The sequence below is a fragment of the Podarcis raffonei genome, chromosome 6 (assembly GCF_027172205.1).
Source record: "Podarcis raffonei isolate rPodRaf1 chromosome 6, rPodRaf1.pri, whole genome shotgun sequence".
NCBI lineage: Eukaryota > Metazoa > Chordata > Lepidosauria > Squamata > Lacertidae > Podarcis > Podarcis raffonei.
This window is the reverse complement of record NC_070607.1, coordinates 6,448,480-6,465,227: the sequence shown is the minus strand read 5'-3', so window position 1 is coordinate 6,465,227 and position 16,748 is coordinate 6,448,480. Positions and strand designations below refer to the sequence as shown.

Sequence of the window (16,748 nt, the reverse complement as noted above, 5' to 3'; positions counted from 1 at the left end):
CCCGGAAGCTGTACGCCGGCTCCCTCGGCCAATAAAGCGAGATGAGCGCCGCAACCCCAGAGTCGGCCACAACTGGACCTAATGGTCAGGGGTCCCTTTACCTTTTATACTTTATGGCATTCGCCCAAGAGGGCAGCCCCCATATTGTAGAATTAATTGCCACTACATGTTAGGCAAGTAGTGTTTTGTTTTGCCACTGGAACATTTTTACTTGCGTAAGCCAGCCATGCCATGGGATCCAGTTTTAAGCTCTGATCCTTTTGCCTTTTTATGTTTCCATTTTTTTAATTTTTGTACGCTGCTTTGAGAATATCCTGCCCTCTTGATATAGTAGTATAAGAATTTTGCATGTATAAATGAAATAAACAAGTAACAAGGCCAGAAAAGGGGGCAGCAGAAATGGAGTACGTATTTTTCGCCCCATAGGACGCACCGCCCCATAGGACGCACCTAGTTTTTTTGGCGGGAATAAAGAAAAAAAATTATTTCCCCCCCAGGTGCGGGGCTGGGGCAGGGGAAGCCCGAGCTTCCCCCGACCCCAGAACAGGCTGCTATCCGCAAGCCGTGGGAGAGCTAGAAGCCTGGGGCGTGCTGAGCTCAGCACGCCCCAAGCTTCTGGGTGCAGGCAAGCTCTCCGCTAGCTGTGGGACAGCTCTCCAGGCTTCAGCGAAAGCCTGCATTCGCCCCATAGGACGCACACACATTTCCCCTTCGTTTTTGGAGTGGGAAAAGTGTGTCCTATAGGGCGAAAAATACGGTAATCTGCAATGGAGTAATCTGAGCTAAAGCATCCCTGATAAATGGCCATTCAACCTCTGCTTATAAACTTCCAAGGGAGGAGAGGTTACAACCTCCTAAGGGAGATCATTCCACTGTCTAACAGCTCTTACTGTCAGAAAGTTCTTTCTGATTTTTAGCCAGAAACTCCTTTATTGTAATTTGAAGCCATTGGTTCGAGTCCTACCCTCCAGAGCAGGAGAAAACAAGCTTGTTCCATCTTTCATGTGACAACCTTTTAAACAACCTTTAAAATGGTTGTTGCCCCCTTTTCTATTATATACTTTGTGGCAAAAAACAAACAAACACATAATTTGTTGTTGTTTAGTCGTTTAGTCGCGTCTGACTCTTCATGATCCCATGGACCAGAGCACGCCAGGCACATAATAATAATAATAATAATAATAATAATAATAATAATAATAATAATAATAATTTATTCATTCATTCCCCACCCTAACCGGTTCAGAAAACTGGGCTCAGGGCGGCTAACAACAAATTTAAAACACTTAATTGTAAAAGCAGCATAAAATACAGTATAAAAACATGAATAACAATAAAATTCAAAGTTCAGAAATCAATTTGGGGGAAATCCATCTAATAAGCATTAGATAATCCCCAGGGCTGCTGGCTGAATTGGTCCTACTTGGGCCAGCGAGGAGGCCAGGGGAGAATTAGCTGTGGGGTCTCAGAGTGGGTAATCTTCATAAAAGGGGAGGGGGAGGGAAGAGAAGGGGAATAACGGAAATAAAAGATCAGGCTGAATTCAAATTAAAGGCCCGGCGGAATAGCTCTGTTTTACAGGCCCAACGGAAGGAGGTTAAATCCTGAAGGGCCCTAGTCTCCTGGGACAGAGCATTCCACCAGGTCGGAGCCATCACTGAGAAGGCCCTGACCCTGGTGGAGGATAGTCTGACTTCCTTAGGGCCCAGGACCTCTAAACTATGGTTATTCATGGACCTTAAAGTCCTCTGCGGGGCATACCAGGAGAGGCGGTTCTGTAAATAATAATAACATAATCCTTTTGTTGCCCCTCTACCACCTTGACCCCACAATGCCATTTATTCACCCAAAGCATAAGCTCGATATCAGGTATGCTGCTCAGGTGTGAAGTTTCTAAGAGTGGGTGCTGCGGCAAGAGAAACAAAGCTACAGCACCTTGTTCTGTGTAGGTCCCTAATCAAATTGCAGCTGGCCGAGGGAGGAGATATGTCTGCACTGGGGCAAACGTGTGTCTTGATTCACTGTCTCTCTGGGTGGAAACAGGCATTAGTCGAGGAAAGCCAAAAATGGCAGGGCGGAGACATTGTCGCTCAAATGCAAAAGTGTCATCATATCACCTTGAAGTCTCAAACAGGGAATCCACAACCGTCTCCAGGCACAGGGTGGGTATGTCCTTGGAAACAGGCTTGCCATTTTAAAATGGGCAGTGTAGCTCCTGCATAAATGGAGAGTTTCTGAACCTCTGATAAAAGTTCACCACACTTCACAGATGTTACAGATAAAGGACAGGAAGAGTTGGGAAAGATGCGTCCGAGAGCAAGTGGTTTTTGACCGGCAAAGTACAATGGCTCCGCCTGCAACATTCAAACACACGTTCATTGTCCAAGAGGAAAAGGCTCTCTATCACCCACAATGAATAATAATCTATCCCATTTCTTTTATTGGTAGATCCTTGTTGTACAAAGCCAGGGTGTGTGTGTCAAAATGCATAATGATAAATGACTGAACCTTGGCTGCACTGCAGTCATGACTGCTTTAAACCAAGTTGACAAGAATTTAATAGCAAAAATATATATGTGTTCGAATCTTGGAAATAGAGTCGAATCCGTAAGAAAAGTATATCTGGGTGGAAAGTATTCTGTGCACATATCCAAACCAAAGAATGGCAGGATATGAAGTGGAGATGTAGCCTTAAGGAAGTGTGTGAGGCTGTCCTGGGCACACAGGGTGCGTCAATGTTGCACACACAACATACCGTATTTTTCGCTCTATAAGACGCACCAGACCACAAGACGCACCTAGTTTTTGGAAGAGGAAAACAAGAAAAAAAATATTCTGAATCTCAGAAGCCAGAACAGCAAGAGGGATTGCTGCGCAGTGAAAGCTGCGATCCCTCTTGCTGTTCTGGCTTCTAGGATAGCTGCGCAGCCTGCATTTGCTCCATAAGACGCACACACATTTCCCCTTACTTTTTAGGAGGGAAAAAGTGAGTCTTATAAGCAAAAAATACGGTATTCCCTGGCTGCAGAATTCATAGCCATGGTGGTTGCTTCCATTTTGAAACACAACAAACATGAAAAGAGTAAAAACTTATGCATCTGCACTGGAAAAACACTCCAAACTATAATCCCAGGTGGCAGTAGCAAGTAAGAATTTCAAGGGAATTCTATAAAAGGGTTTTTTTTAATCCCAAGAGTGCATAAAACTGCTAGCTGCAGCATACCCAAAACACATAACTAATCATGAAGCAGGGAACCGAAGGCTATGAGATTGCACAGATAAAAAGTAATGTGGTTGCAGTGCAGCCTTGTAAAAAGAAACAGCCTGGATACAACGTTTTTAATGGCATGTGTTTTAATTGCAGCATCGGTCCAAGACGGAGTCGTTCTGCTCAGAGTTAAGTGTGGTACAAGTCGAACTGATTAAAATTTATGAACTGAATCAGGACTTTCAGCTTAGAAGCACAAGTAGACTGATTTATATGAGAGTATCGTGGTTCAAGAGAAGACTTCTAGGCTACAAGGCAGAGAGGTTGATTGTGGTTTATTTCAACCACAAATAAAGACAGAACCAAGGCAGCAGCTGTACCAGTACAGATGGAATTGGGAATATAGTATGGATGGCTACTGTCAACGCAGAAAGAGAACAGCACCGTCAAAGAGAGCAGGGAGGGGAACCATTAGGAATAATTACTTGCAAGACTGTGGTGGAAATCTGGTGGAAGTTTCCCATCTCAGCTTAAATTTGGTTTGAAATGTGTATGCATCCAATCTTCCATCTTAAGATTCTGCCTTATACCGAATCAGACCATTGAGCCACCTGGCTCAGAACTGTTGACCCCCTTAAATAACTTTTAAGGTCAGCCCTGAGAAGAGTTGCACCACACTGCGAAAGCTAACGCATTTATCGAAACATAAACTTCCGTGTGCCAAAGCCCATTTTGTTAGAGGTTTAGCACACACAGTATGGGCAGAACTGAAGACCCCAGGCCACTACACAAACTGGCCCTCATAGGCTAGGTAAATGGGGTGCTGGAAAATATAGGGCCACCCTGCTGCTCCCTACACCAGCTAGAAACACAAGGAGTAATAATCCTCCTCTAGTCCTGGAGTCTTGCCGATCGAAAGGTCGGCGGTTCGAATCCCCGCGGCGGGGTGCGCTCCCGTCGTTCGGTCCCAGCGCCTGCCAACCTAGCAGTTCGAAAGCACCTTCGGGTGCAAGTAGATAAATAGGGACCGCTTTATAGCGGGAAGGTAAACGGCGTTTCCGTGTGCGGCTCTGGCTCGCCAGATGCAGCTTTGTCACGCTGGCCACGTGACCCAGAAGTGTCTGCGGACAGCGCTGGCTCCCGGCCTATAGAGTGAGATGAGCGCACAACCCCAGAGTCAGACACGACTGGCCCGTACGGGCAGGGGTACCTTTACCTTTACCTTTAGTCCTGGAGTCTAGACCTGGAGTTAGAGGGCCTGCACCAGCTGGTTCAAGCATCCTGCAGGGTCCAAGAGTAAAACCTTTTTCTGGACTATTGCAATTCAGGCCTCTGGTGAGCATTCCCCTTTAGAAAATATGATCTATTCAGCCTGCATATAGTAAACATCACATATGGAGGCAGCCTTATGTGAAGAGAGTACTAGTACTAGTAATTTATTATTTGTACCCTGCCCATCTGGCTGGGTTTCCCCAGCCACTCTGGGCGGCTTCCAACCAAGATTAAGAATACATTAAAATGTCACACATTATAAACTTCCCTAAACAAGGTTGCCTTCAGATGTCTTCTAAATGTCAGATAGTTGTTTACAGTGGTACCTCAGGTTAAGTACTTAATTCGTTCCAGAGGTCCGTTCTTAACCTGAAACTTAACCTGAAGCACCACTTTAGCTAATGGGGCCTCCCCCTGCTGCCGCGCCACAATAGCACGATTTCTGTTCTCATCCTGAAGCAAAGTTCTTAACCTGAAGCACTATTTCTGGGTTAGCGGAGTCTGTAACCTGAAGCATATGTAACCCGAGATACCACTGTATTTCCTTGACATCTGATGGGAGGGCGTTCCACAGGGCAGGTGCAACCACCGAAAAGGCCCTCTGCCTGGTTCCCTATAGCTTAGCTTCTCGAAATGAGGGAACCGCCAGAAGGCCCTCGGAGCAGGACCTCAGTGGACAATGGGGGTGGAGATGCTCCTTCAGGTATACTGGACCAAGGCCGTTTAGGGCTTTAAAGGTCAGCACCAACACTTTGAATTGTGCTCGGAAACATACTGGGAGCCAGTGTAGGTCTTTCATGACCGGTGTTATGTGGTCTTGGCGGCCGCTTCCAGTCACCAGTCTAGCTGCCACATTCTGGATTAGTTGCAGTTTCCGGGTCACCTTCAAAGGTAGCCCCATGTGTGTGTGTGTGTGTGTTTTAAACATCAAATGTCCTAATCTGCAGCCTGAAGTTCAATTCAGGAAGTCCATTCCCATTCAATAGGGGTGAATGCGCAAACTGGCCCTAAAATAATCAGTGTTCCAGACAATGTGAATGTTCTGCCTGCTTTAATCAAACAAGAAGAACAGGTTGCTCCTAGAAGTCCAGCTCTGACCTTTTTTTATTTACTACATGTTAACAGTGGATGATCTATCATCTAACCTGTAAGGTTAGAACAGCTGATCTAACTTCTATCGTCACTGTAAACATTTCACAAACTTCCAGATAGGTGTTTTTTTTGGCAAGAGTTGACGCATCCGTCTTATGACAGTAGTTAATCACTTTAGACAGAGCAAGAAAAATCCCAAAGAAAATGTGGTTGTCTTTTTTTGTGATAGCTTAAAGCAACAATAATACGTTTCATGCAACTATATATATGACGTTACAGTAGATGCAATCATATCGCCTTTAATTTTCATACGGGAAGGGATTGAACAAGAAGTCACACCAAACAATCCATTTCGTTCAACAGTCTGAGGAAGGCGCCCCATTTAAAAATGGGGGGGGGTAATTCTGCTTAGCCTTACATGATTATTTTCAACCTTCATCCTTCTACTGCCCTCTTTTTTGGGGGGGGCTATAATCTCCCACGTCGGTTTCCGTAGTGTAGCGGTTATCACGTTCGCCTCACAAGCGAAAGGTCCCCGGTTCGATCCCGGGCGGAAACATTATTGCCCTTTTACCAGGGACGCGGGTGGTGCTGTGGGTAAAACCTCAGCGCCAAGGACTTGCCGATCGCATGGTCTGCGGTTCGAATCCCCGCAGTGGGGTGCGCTCCCGTCGTTCGGTCCCAGCGCCTGCCAACCTAGCAGTTCGAAAGCACCCCCGGGTGCAAGTAGATAAATAGGGACCGCTTACCAGCGGGAAGGTAAACGGCGTCCCGTGTGCTGCGCTGGCTCGCCAGATGCAGCTTGTCACACTGGCCACGTGACCCGGAAATGTCTGCGGACAGCGCTGGCTCCCGGCCTCTAGAGTGAGATGAGCGCGCAACCCTAGAGTCTGGCAAGACTGGCCCGTATGGGCAGGGGTACCTTTACCTTTATAGTCTTCCATTTGCTTTTAGTCTGGAATCTCTGCTAGCTCAGATTAGCAGAGATAAGGGAATAGCCCAGCCCCAAGACAGAATCCTGCACCTCTCACTTTTAGAATTTGTGCATAACAATAGCAAACTTTAGCCCCTGGTCACTCACTCCTGACCAGAGAAGTCAGCTGCTTTTGTCCAAAGCATATGCCATATTTTTTTATCTCAGTAACGCATGGTACGTCAATATTTTCTCCATACAGAAATCAGGGTGGTGGAGGGGAAACTGAGGCTGAGACGCAGCGGCTTTCCTGAGATCAGTGAGTGAGATCATGTCAGGATATGAATTCAAGATCTGATCACATTCATTCAGTTCACAAGCTGCCCAATAAAAATTCCTCTCTGGGCTTTGTACAAGACCATTGGGCCCCATCTGCAATATACATTAAAGGCAGGATCATGCCACTTTAAACAGTGCAGCTGAAGAATCAATCCCTCTTCACAGGGAACTCTGGGAATTGTAGCTCTGTGAATTGAATATTGGTCTTCTAACAGTGCTTAGGATCCTGAACAAACTACAGTTCCCGTGAAAAAAGGTAGCATCCTGCTTTAAATGTATAGGGCATAAAGGGCACTGGATCCAAAAGTTTCGAGATATGAACAGATACCACGGTTTCAATCAAATGACACACAGAAGCCAAAACGGTGGTTAGGTTTGCACACTTCCATAGACAGAAATGCACACCCCTTCCATAGATCACTATCGGATGCCTCCATCACATCCAAATGCATTTCTTGCACCTTGGCTACTGATTCACTAGAGAACCTGCAAGCATCAACTGTCTCCAGATACATGCTGAATCCAGACAGGAGTTTCAGTACAAGAGGAAAAGGATTGTGGCGAAGACACCTTGATATGCTATGACAAGAGACACAATAGACTGCAAACCGCAAAGCCAAAGGCACTCACTTACTGAAACAGCAGTAAGAACCACAAGTAAGAACCAACTAGGTTAGGGAAAGGAATGGCAGTCAAAAACAGAAATAGTACAGCAGGAACAATCCAGTGTTACACATTAAATTAATGAAGTCATAACTTAAAGAGAATTTATGATGCAGTTTAACCCTATGCTGTAGAAATAATCACACGGCAACTATAAAAGTTCTCAGTCCATTGATATATCTGCTTCTTTCTTTGCCAAGTAAGATTGTCTTCCATAAACATGGTTTTAACAGTGAGTCCATAAGTGACTGTGGAGGCCAATTATGGATCCACACGTCCTTCCACAGCGGGGACATTGGTTTCTGGGCGGGAGTTGATCATGGTGAGGTTATTTGCACATGCACAAGCATTATTTCCGGTGCACATCCGGGTCAGAGGAGGCCCGTGCACATGCGCACAAGCTATTTCCGGTGCTCCTCCGACCCAGAAGTGCGCTGGAAATAGTGTATATGGACACACGCTCCCCCACCCTGCCACACGATCGGTGCTGGAGACACCGGCCCAGTTTGCTGACCCCCGACCTAGAAGGTACCGTAATTGCCAGATTCAGGTAGCTGCATTGCTTTCATTAACTCCTTGTTAGGTTTGCAGCAGCTTCTTTTCACTTTAACCTCCAGATGTTGCATGTCAACAGAGTATTTTCAGAGTTCAAAAGAGTCTTTTCAGAGGGAAGAATTCTTTTGAACTGCACACCTAGTATTTGGAAGCTGACAACTGGACAACTTAAATTATTTCTTTGGCCGAAAGATGGATAATGATGCCCCGGAAAAATAAGGGTACAACTCCAAAGTAAAGAGAAAGAAGGTTCTTTTTATCATATGTGGTGGTCTCTTAGTAAGCTTAAAGCTTACTGGGAAATGATATATAATGAATTGAAAAAGATGTTTAAAATAACATTTGTAAAAAAACAACAACAACCCTGGAGCTTTCCTTTGGGGAATTATAGGGACAGAACTACCCAAACCGTATAGAAATTTATTCATGTATGCAACTATAGCGACAAGAACGTTATCCAAAAATGAAAAGAAAAAGTCCCGGTGAAAGAAGAATGCATACAAAAATTTGTGGAATATGCAGAAATGGCGAAACTTACCGGGAAAAATTAGAAATCAAGATAACAAACTTTTTATAAAAGAATGGAAATGGTTTGTTGAATATTTACGAATAAACTGTAAACAGATAAGAACATTGGCAGGATTATTGTAATAACCTGCAGTTTTATAAGAGCATATATATTTAAAGTAGATGAATAAATGAGTAAATTAAGTTAAATTGGAATATGCAGAAAGTGTTTGGGTTTTTTTAAAAAAAGGAACCGCAGAAAGGAGGAAGGAAGTTGAGTTTTGAAATGTTAACATGATTGCAAAATCATTGAAATGTATAAAACTGAAAATCATAAATAAAATAATTATGAAGATTGGGGGGGGGATATGGGCACAGCTCCATTTAATCAATGGATATGACCACACTTGCAACTTATGAACGGATTGCTTGTAGATAACGTAGACTTTGCATGGAGAAATATAATGATATCTGGAATGTATTTATACAAAATACAATAGATTATAAATATATATGTATTTGGAAAAGAATAACACCTATGTATTAGATAAGTATATATGGAATTGGAATTGTTAACTCTTACAATGTTATAACAAACCTTTTGGGGGTTTTCTACTTTTTATTTTAATTGTACGTTGTTCAGTTAAACCTTTTTATTATTAAAAAAAAGTTTTTATTTTAAAAAATAATTATTAAAAAATAATTAAAAGAACTCCAACTCCCACCAGGCCCAACCAGCATGGACAAGCACAAGAGATGCTAGGAGTTGGAGTCCATCGTCATCTTTAACTTTAACTTTATATTTACTTCTAGTAATAGCACCAGCACTGGTACATGTTCACAGCTGCCTGACTTGAATCTGCTATTGCTGAAGGACCCAGTTGCCATTAGGTGCACACAGGAACAGCAAGAGATGCAGAGAAATGAACTGTAAGCCCTGGCAGGGCAGAAACAGCTCTGCTGGATCAAAGGTCTATCTGGCTCAGCAACCTGTTTCCTACAGCAAGCCAACCATCCGCTTCCAGGAAGTCCACAAGCAGGACTTGAACCCGGAACCTTGGCGCTCCAGGTAGCCCATGACACATTGGTCCTCCCTACATTTAGTCTCACACCCGTTGAAAGCCATCTAAGCTAGGCTAGCAGCCGGCAAGAGGCCTTGCGGTAGTTTTGATAAGATCCTGGTAATTAAACGCAGCATCCTCCCGTGCTTTCTGTAGAGATGTAAAAAGATACACAGAAACTGGCATGACAATGGGAGGAGGAGGAGGAAACACTGAAATACCTAAGCAGCTTATCTGCCACCAGGAGGAGAGCGGAATCAGCCCCAAGGAAAACAGAAGTGCACCGTAAAGAAACACAAAGTTCATGGGGACATATGCCCACAAGGGCAGAAATCTACACAACAGAGAGAGGTGTGGGGATACAGCTGTTGACCAAAAAAAAAAAGTCTTCCTAAGAGCAGACAGAGGAAGAGAGCATTTGCACAGGAAACTCGCTTGACAGGCAAGAAAGAAGCGTGTGACATCCTCTTTCTCTCTCAAACTCCCTGCCTTAGGTATAAAAGCACCCAAGCCTGCGATACCAAACAATGGCAAGGCCAGGGTGACTGTGGGGAGCCAGGACAATTGCTTTTTCCATGTGTTTTAGGCCCTCTGCTGATTATTCCTCAGGACCTTGGGCCCTCCAGATGTTCGCAGAATTGTACAGTTGGAAGGGACCCGGAGGGTCATCCAGTCCAACCCCCTGCAATGTGGGAATATTTCAAGGAACGTGGGGCTGAGGTAGCCTGGGCAGTTGCTGAACAACAAGGGAGCAGGAAAGAGAGAAAGGGGAAAAGCTGGCCACACGCAGGGCCTCTCTCTGGTCTTGTTGCTGCTTGGCCCCAACTGCTGGGGGAAGTGGAGAGGCCCAATTCGTATTAAAAGGCTGCCTGCCCCCACCATTCGCTCTCCCTTGCTCCTCTCCAAAAGTGAATCTCGACTTCCCTCCCCACAGCTTACGGGTTTCTACTTTGCTTAAGTTTTATCAAGCACAGCAAGAGTATTGTTAGCCCAGAAATGGAAACAAGAAGAAATTCCGACGAAAGAAGAACGGCAGACGAAATTAATGGACTATGCAGAATTGGACAAAATGACAGGAGGGATTCGAAACCTGCGGGACCAGAGATTTACAGAAGATTGGAAGAAGTATATTAATTATTTGAAGTGCAACTGTAATCAACAAATTACGCTAGTAGGACTACAAGAAGTTTTGTAAGGAGAAATATACGAAGTGTTACAAAGTAGAAAAAGATAGAGATAGTGGTTATCAGTTTGAAATGTAATAGGGAAGATAAGAAATGCATACTGAGAGATTAGATTGGAAAATTTCCAGACAGGATTAATGGAAGTCAAAAATTTGAATAAGATGTAAAAGTATGTTTAATTACTGTTGAAAATGATATGTTTAAAAAAAACCTAATACAAAATTATATTTAAAAAAAAAAGTTTTATCAAGCACGTCAGGGAAAGAGAAGAGAGAAGCCTTGAATATTTTGGAAGAGCTGTGTCTCTCCAGTCAACGTTGCCAGTTCGATCCTGGGTGGGCGCAGAAGGGGAGACTCAGAAGTGAGCAGGGAGGGAGAAACGCTGGAAGGGGAAAAGCGCACCAGGAAGTCGGCGCTCTTGCGCACCGCGAGGTTTGCGCGCGCGCTGCAAGAGGCGCAAGCCGATTCGAGGGCTAACTGCCCAAACAGGGGAGGCTTAAATGCAAATAAAAACGCAACCGAGTTCCCACGTCACAGGGAGAGGGGCCGGCGCCCCCAGGGTCCGCAGCGAGAGGGGCATCAGCAAGCAGCTTCTTTGCGTCTCGAAATCCTCTCCAAGAACCATCACCGGGCAGCGCGCATCAAGAGAAAGCGCGCCTCTGAGCTTATGCAGAGTGCCATTCCTTCCCACTCAGCCATCAGCGACAGGTGTCCCACCACCCTTCCGGCAACCAAGTCGCCGTCCTTACCTTGGATGTCGTTGGCCAGCGCTTTCCAGGTGGGGGCGAAGTGGATGCAGTGGCCGCACCAGGACGCGTAAAACTCGACCACCCAGGCGCTGCTGGAGTTGAAGATGCTGCGCTCCAGGGTGTCCGCCGAGAGCACCACCAGCGGGTCGTCGGAAGTGTAGAGGCCGACGCCGAGCGCCCCGGGCACGGGCACCAGCAGCAGAAGCAGCCGGAAGGAGGAGGAGGCGAGGAAGGCGCCGGCAGCGGGCAGCCCCGGCCGGGCCCGGGAGAGCCGCTTGGGCATGGTGAGCAGCGAGACGCGAGGAAGGGCACGATGCGGCGCACGGCCAGGAGCCCGTCCAGTGCCCAGTGCCCGCCGCCCGGCCGACAAGTTCGTCGGCCTCTCGCAGGAGGAGGAGGAGCCGCGGGCGGAGCACGGCCAGCCAGCGCCGCCCAAGCGCCCGGAGAACCGCCCCGGCGCAGCGCACGTGCGGAGGCCCAGCGCGCACGGCCGGCCTCCGGCGCCGCCTCCCTCTCCGCGCCTGCGAGAAATCCCATAGGCTCAAGCGGGCTGGCTCCCGCGTAAAGCGTGCGGGTGATCGGACTGGCGAGCGGAGAGGAAATGAAAGCGAGCTCGAGAAGAAACGAGGGAAAACGCAGAATTAAGGGCCCCCTATTACTTATGGGGTTTTGAATGGACTGCAAGAAGATCAAACCTCTCCATTCTGAAGGAAATCAGCCCTGAGTGCTCACTGGAAGGACAGATCCTGAAGCTGAGGCTCCAATACTTTGGCCACCTCATGAGAAGAGAAGACTCCCTGGAAAAGACCCTGATGTTGGGAAAGATGGGGGTCACAAGGAGAAGGGGACGACAGAGGACAAGATGGTTGGACAGTGTTCTCGAAGCTTCCAGCATGAGTTTGACCAAACTGCGGAGGCAGTGGAAGACAGGAGTGCCTGGCGTGCTCTGGTCCAGGGGGTCACGAAGAGTCGGACAGGACTAAACAACAACAATTACTTCTGGGAAGGGTAGCTCCTCTGGTAGTGGAGGACACGTTAGGCTCTTTCTGGGGTCGTTTTTGTCCACCTTTGGTCCCCACCCTGCACTCAGCTCCTGTGGCTCCTAGGAGCTGGGAAACTGCTTCGACTGGCCGGATGAAGCAGGTGAAGGCAGCGATGGGTATTAAACCCAGCGTGAGATATGGACTTGCCCAGCATGCAAAGACAGGTTCGGGCAGATTGAGTGCACAAGATCAATTGAGGGTTCAACAGTCAAGAGGGCAGTTTCGGCACATTCTGTAGACCATGCAGTGGTTCTCAACCTGTGGGTCCCCAGATGTTGGACTACAACTCCCATCCATCCCTGAGCTCTGGCCTTGCTAGAGGGATGTGGGGGGCAGGTGGGGCTCCTCTACCTGGGAAGGCAGCCCATCTAGGAGATGGAGAACTCTGATCGTAAACCTCTGCTGCCTTGTGGGATATCTGGAAAAGAAAAGACTAAGGAGTAAACACAACACAAGACTGGAGTGGAGTCCCTAAAATGGCTCAATGATGCCTTTAGGCCTCCTTCCAGCAACTCCTGCAGCCAAGCTGGGGCCAGTCCTATTGTTCTGCTTTCCTTTGGACCACATCATTGAGGCCGAGAGGTCTTGTCATCTGGGCAGCCCAAGAGGACCTCCAATATGCTTTTGTGCCAGGGAGGTCACTTTTGTGCTTCACCCCCCAAGGTGACCTGTGTTGTCTTTTGAGACAGGTGCCAACAGCTTCCTTTACTTTACTTCTTTTTGCTATTTTGCAAGTCCTGTCCAGCTTTTTCTACAGCTTACCTGAGCTGCACCTGTGTGGTTAACTGATGCTGTTGCAGGCCAAACTATAGTCATCTCTTGTGCTTGCCTTACGGGTCCACAGCTCCAGAATAAAAACCAAGCGAGTATAAAGTACCGTATTTTTCACACCATAGGACGCACTTTTTCCCTCCTAAAAAGCAAGGGAAAATGTGTGTGCGTCCTATGGAGCGAATGCAGGCTTTCGCTGAAGCCTGGAGAGTGAAAGTAGAGCGCCCGGCGCTTCGGGAACACATCCGCAGCGTGGGGAGCCTTGCAGGAGTTCCCCGCAAGGCTCCCCACGCTGCGGATAGCAGCCTGCTTCCCGGAGCGTCGGGCGCCCTGAAAGCAGAGCGCCCGGCGCTTCGGGAACACATCCGCAGCGTGGGGAGCCTTGCAGGAGTTCCCCGCAGGGCTCCCCACGCTGCGGATAGCAGCCTGCCGCCCGGTGCGAGGGGCGCCCTGAAGCAGAGCGCCCCTCGCGCCAGGCAGACATCAGCCAGCCCCACAAGCTCGGGGGACAGCAGGGAGGCGCAGCGCCACTATCCCGCTGTTCCTCGACCTGGTTTGGTTTCCCTGACCTGCTTTTGGGGGGGAAATAAAGGGAAATTTTTTCCCCTTTATTTCTCCCCCAAAAAACTAGGTGCGCCCTATGGTCCGGTGCGTCCAATCGTGCGAAAAATACGCTACCTGTCTCTTGGTTGCAAGGGACAAAACACAGTCTGTTTGTTCTTCTTGCTCTCTTATTTCTCCCATGGGAATATACGCAGGACAGGATCCAACTGCATAGTTTAAAGTACATCACAGTGCTTCCCTCTCTGCAGAGCATGATGTACTTTTTGCCCCAGCAGTAGATTTATCCAGTACTTTCCTTACCTAACAGATGTAGGGAAACTTGGGCCCCCAGATGTTACTGAACTACAACTCCCATCGGCCTTGGCCCTTGATTGTTCTCTGTAGGGCTGGTGGGAGTTGTTGTTCAGCAACGGCCCAGGCTAGCTCAGTTGGTAGAGAATGCGACTCTTCATCTCAGGGTTGTGGGTTTGAGCCCCACATTGCATGAAATATTCCTGCATTGCAGGGGGTTGGATTGGATGACCTTCAAGGTCCCTTCCAATTCTACAATCCTGTGAACATCTGGAGGGCCCAAGGGCCTGAGGAATAATCAGTAGAGGGCCTGAAGCACATGGAGGAAGCAACTGCCCTGGGTCCCCACAATCACCCTTGGCGTTATTCTTTATCGTAGGCTTGGGTACTTTTATACCTAAGGCAGGGGCAACGCTTCATTTGCAAAGAGGAGCTGCTTTCTGGGAAGTCACACCTGGTCTGAGAGCCGTCCTGTCTAGTCTCATGGCTGAGCAACGCTTCTTTCTTGCCTGTCAAGCAAGTTTCCTGTGCAAATACTCTCTTCCTCTTTCTTCCAGGGGCGGGCCAGGGCTGGCTGCTTATTTTGCAGTACAGTGATACGTTGGTTTACAACCATAATACGTTCCGGAGGTCCAGTTATAAACCAAAACAGGTTGTAATCCCAAGGCACGCTTTCGCCAATGGGGCCTCAAAAAAAATGGGTTGTAATCCAAAAAAAGGGACACACACTTCCGGGTTTGATGTGGTTGTAATCCAAAATGGTTGTAATCCAAAACGGTTGCAAACGAAGGTACCACTGTATGTTGCTTGTACTCTTCTGATTGACTCTTACAAATGTCGCTGGAGACACCCTCCCCACAAGAACATAGATACAGGGAAATCCTTTGAATAAACATCCCCAGACACAAGCTACAATGTAAGGAAGAGGGCCTTCTCGGTAGTGGCGCCCGCCCTGTGGAATGCCCTCCGATCAGATGTCAAGGAAATAAACAACTATCTGACTTTTAGAAGACATCTGAGGGCAGCCCTGTTTAGGGAAGTTTTTAATGTTTGATGTTTTGTTGTATTTTTAATATTTTGTTGGAAGCCACCCAGAATAATTTATTGTTATTATTCTTACAGTGGTACCTCCAGTTACGAACTTAATTTGTTCCGGAGGTCCGTTCTTAACCCCAAACCATTCTTAACATGAGGCCTGCTTTCGCTAATGGGGGCTCCTGCCGCCGCCACGCCGCCGGGACACAACTTCTGCTTGCCTCCTGGGGCAAAGTTCGCAACCAGGAGCATCTACTTCCGGGTTAGCAGAGCTAGTTACCCAAAACGTTCGTAAGGAGGACGGTACATAACCTGAGGTTCCACTGTATTATTACTACTACTTCTACAGTGGTACCTTGGGATGTGAATGGGATCCGTTCCAGAGCCCCGTTTGCATCCTGAACAGAACGTAAGACGCGACTGTGCGTGTGCGGGTCACATTTTGCCACTTCCGCGCATGCGCGTGATGTCATTTTGAGCGCATGCACGAACGGCGAAACCCGGAAGTAACACGCTCCGTTACTTCCAGGTCACCACGGAGCGCAACCCGAAAATACTTATCCTGAAGCATATTTATCCCGAGGTATGACTGTACTACTACTACTGTAGTTTTCCCCCTTTGTGGTCCAAGCCAAGCCCCTTGGAGGTTGGGACCTGGTAAAGTGTGCATCCCGGCCCCCCACTCCCTATTCCTGGGCTTTGCTTGCCACAGACTGGGTGTGGGGTAGGTGTCAGTCATGGGCTCTGAGGCTCACATGCTCAGAAAGGGTACCTGTTGTACATACTTGAAAGGAGACCTCGTTCTGGGAGATGATCTATAATGAAATGAAAAAGGTATTTAAATATACCTTCCTGAAGAAACCAGAGGCCTTTCTCCTGGGCATAGTCGGCCAATTGGTGCCAAAGAAGGATAGAACTTTCTTTATGTATGCTACCACAGCAGCAAGAATACTCATCGCAAAGTACTGGAAGACACAAGATTTACCCACTCTGGAAGAATGGCAGATGAAGGTGATGGACTATATGGAACTGGCGGAAATGACTGGCAGAATCCGAGACCAGGGAGAAGAGTCGGTGGAAGAAGATTGGAAGAAATTTAAAGACTATTTACAGAAACACTGTAAAATTAACGAATGTTAAAATGATGCTGGAATGGACCTAAGTGGACTTAGTAATAAGATCAGTAAGAGTACGAAAAAATGGTAGGACAATTAGTTAAGGTATAAAGTTGTAAATTCGATGAAAATCAACCTAAATGTTATAATGAAAAAGGGGTAAGGATATGCTGAACTAATGTTATGACTGGGAATACAGGAGAGGGAGGCGTGAGGAGGTCAAAGAAATAAGCGAATGAGAATTTTGAAAAAATGAGAAAATTGAGTTGGTTCTTAATTTTTTTTTCTTCTTTTCTTTTTTCCCCCTGTTGTTATGTGATTGAGTGTTTTTTCTTCTTTTTGATGTATGTTCTGTGGTTTTTCTGTTTTTGTATGCATTTTTTTTC

At 47.0% G+C, this 16,748-nt stretch overlaps 1 protein-coding gene and 1 non-coding gene across 2 annotated transcripts in view; one reads left to right on the top strand and one right to left on the bottom strand.

Moving 5' to 3' along the window:
* Positions 1–11,943, bottom strand: part of QSOX1 (quiescin sulfhydryl oxidase 1) — an 80,863-nt gene extending 68,920 nt beyond the window's left edge. Inside the window, exon 1 of the mRNA XM_053391314.1 lies at positions 11,544–11,943. Within this exon, the coding sequence (XP_053247289.1) occupies positions 11,544–11,826 (283 nt within the window). The 5' untranslated portion in view covers positions 11,827–11,943. The remainder of the gene's footprint in view (positions 1–11,543) is intronic.
* Positions 6,059–6,131, top strand: TRNAV-CAC (transfer RNA valine (anticodon CAC)). The gene has a single exon. It is a non-coding gene; the product is annotated as a tRNA-Val (tRNA).
* Positions 11,944–16,748: the final 4,805 nt, after the last annotated feature.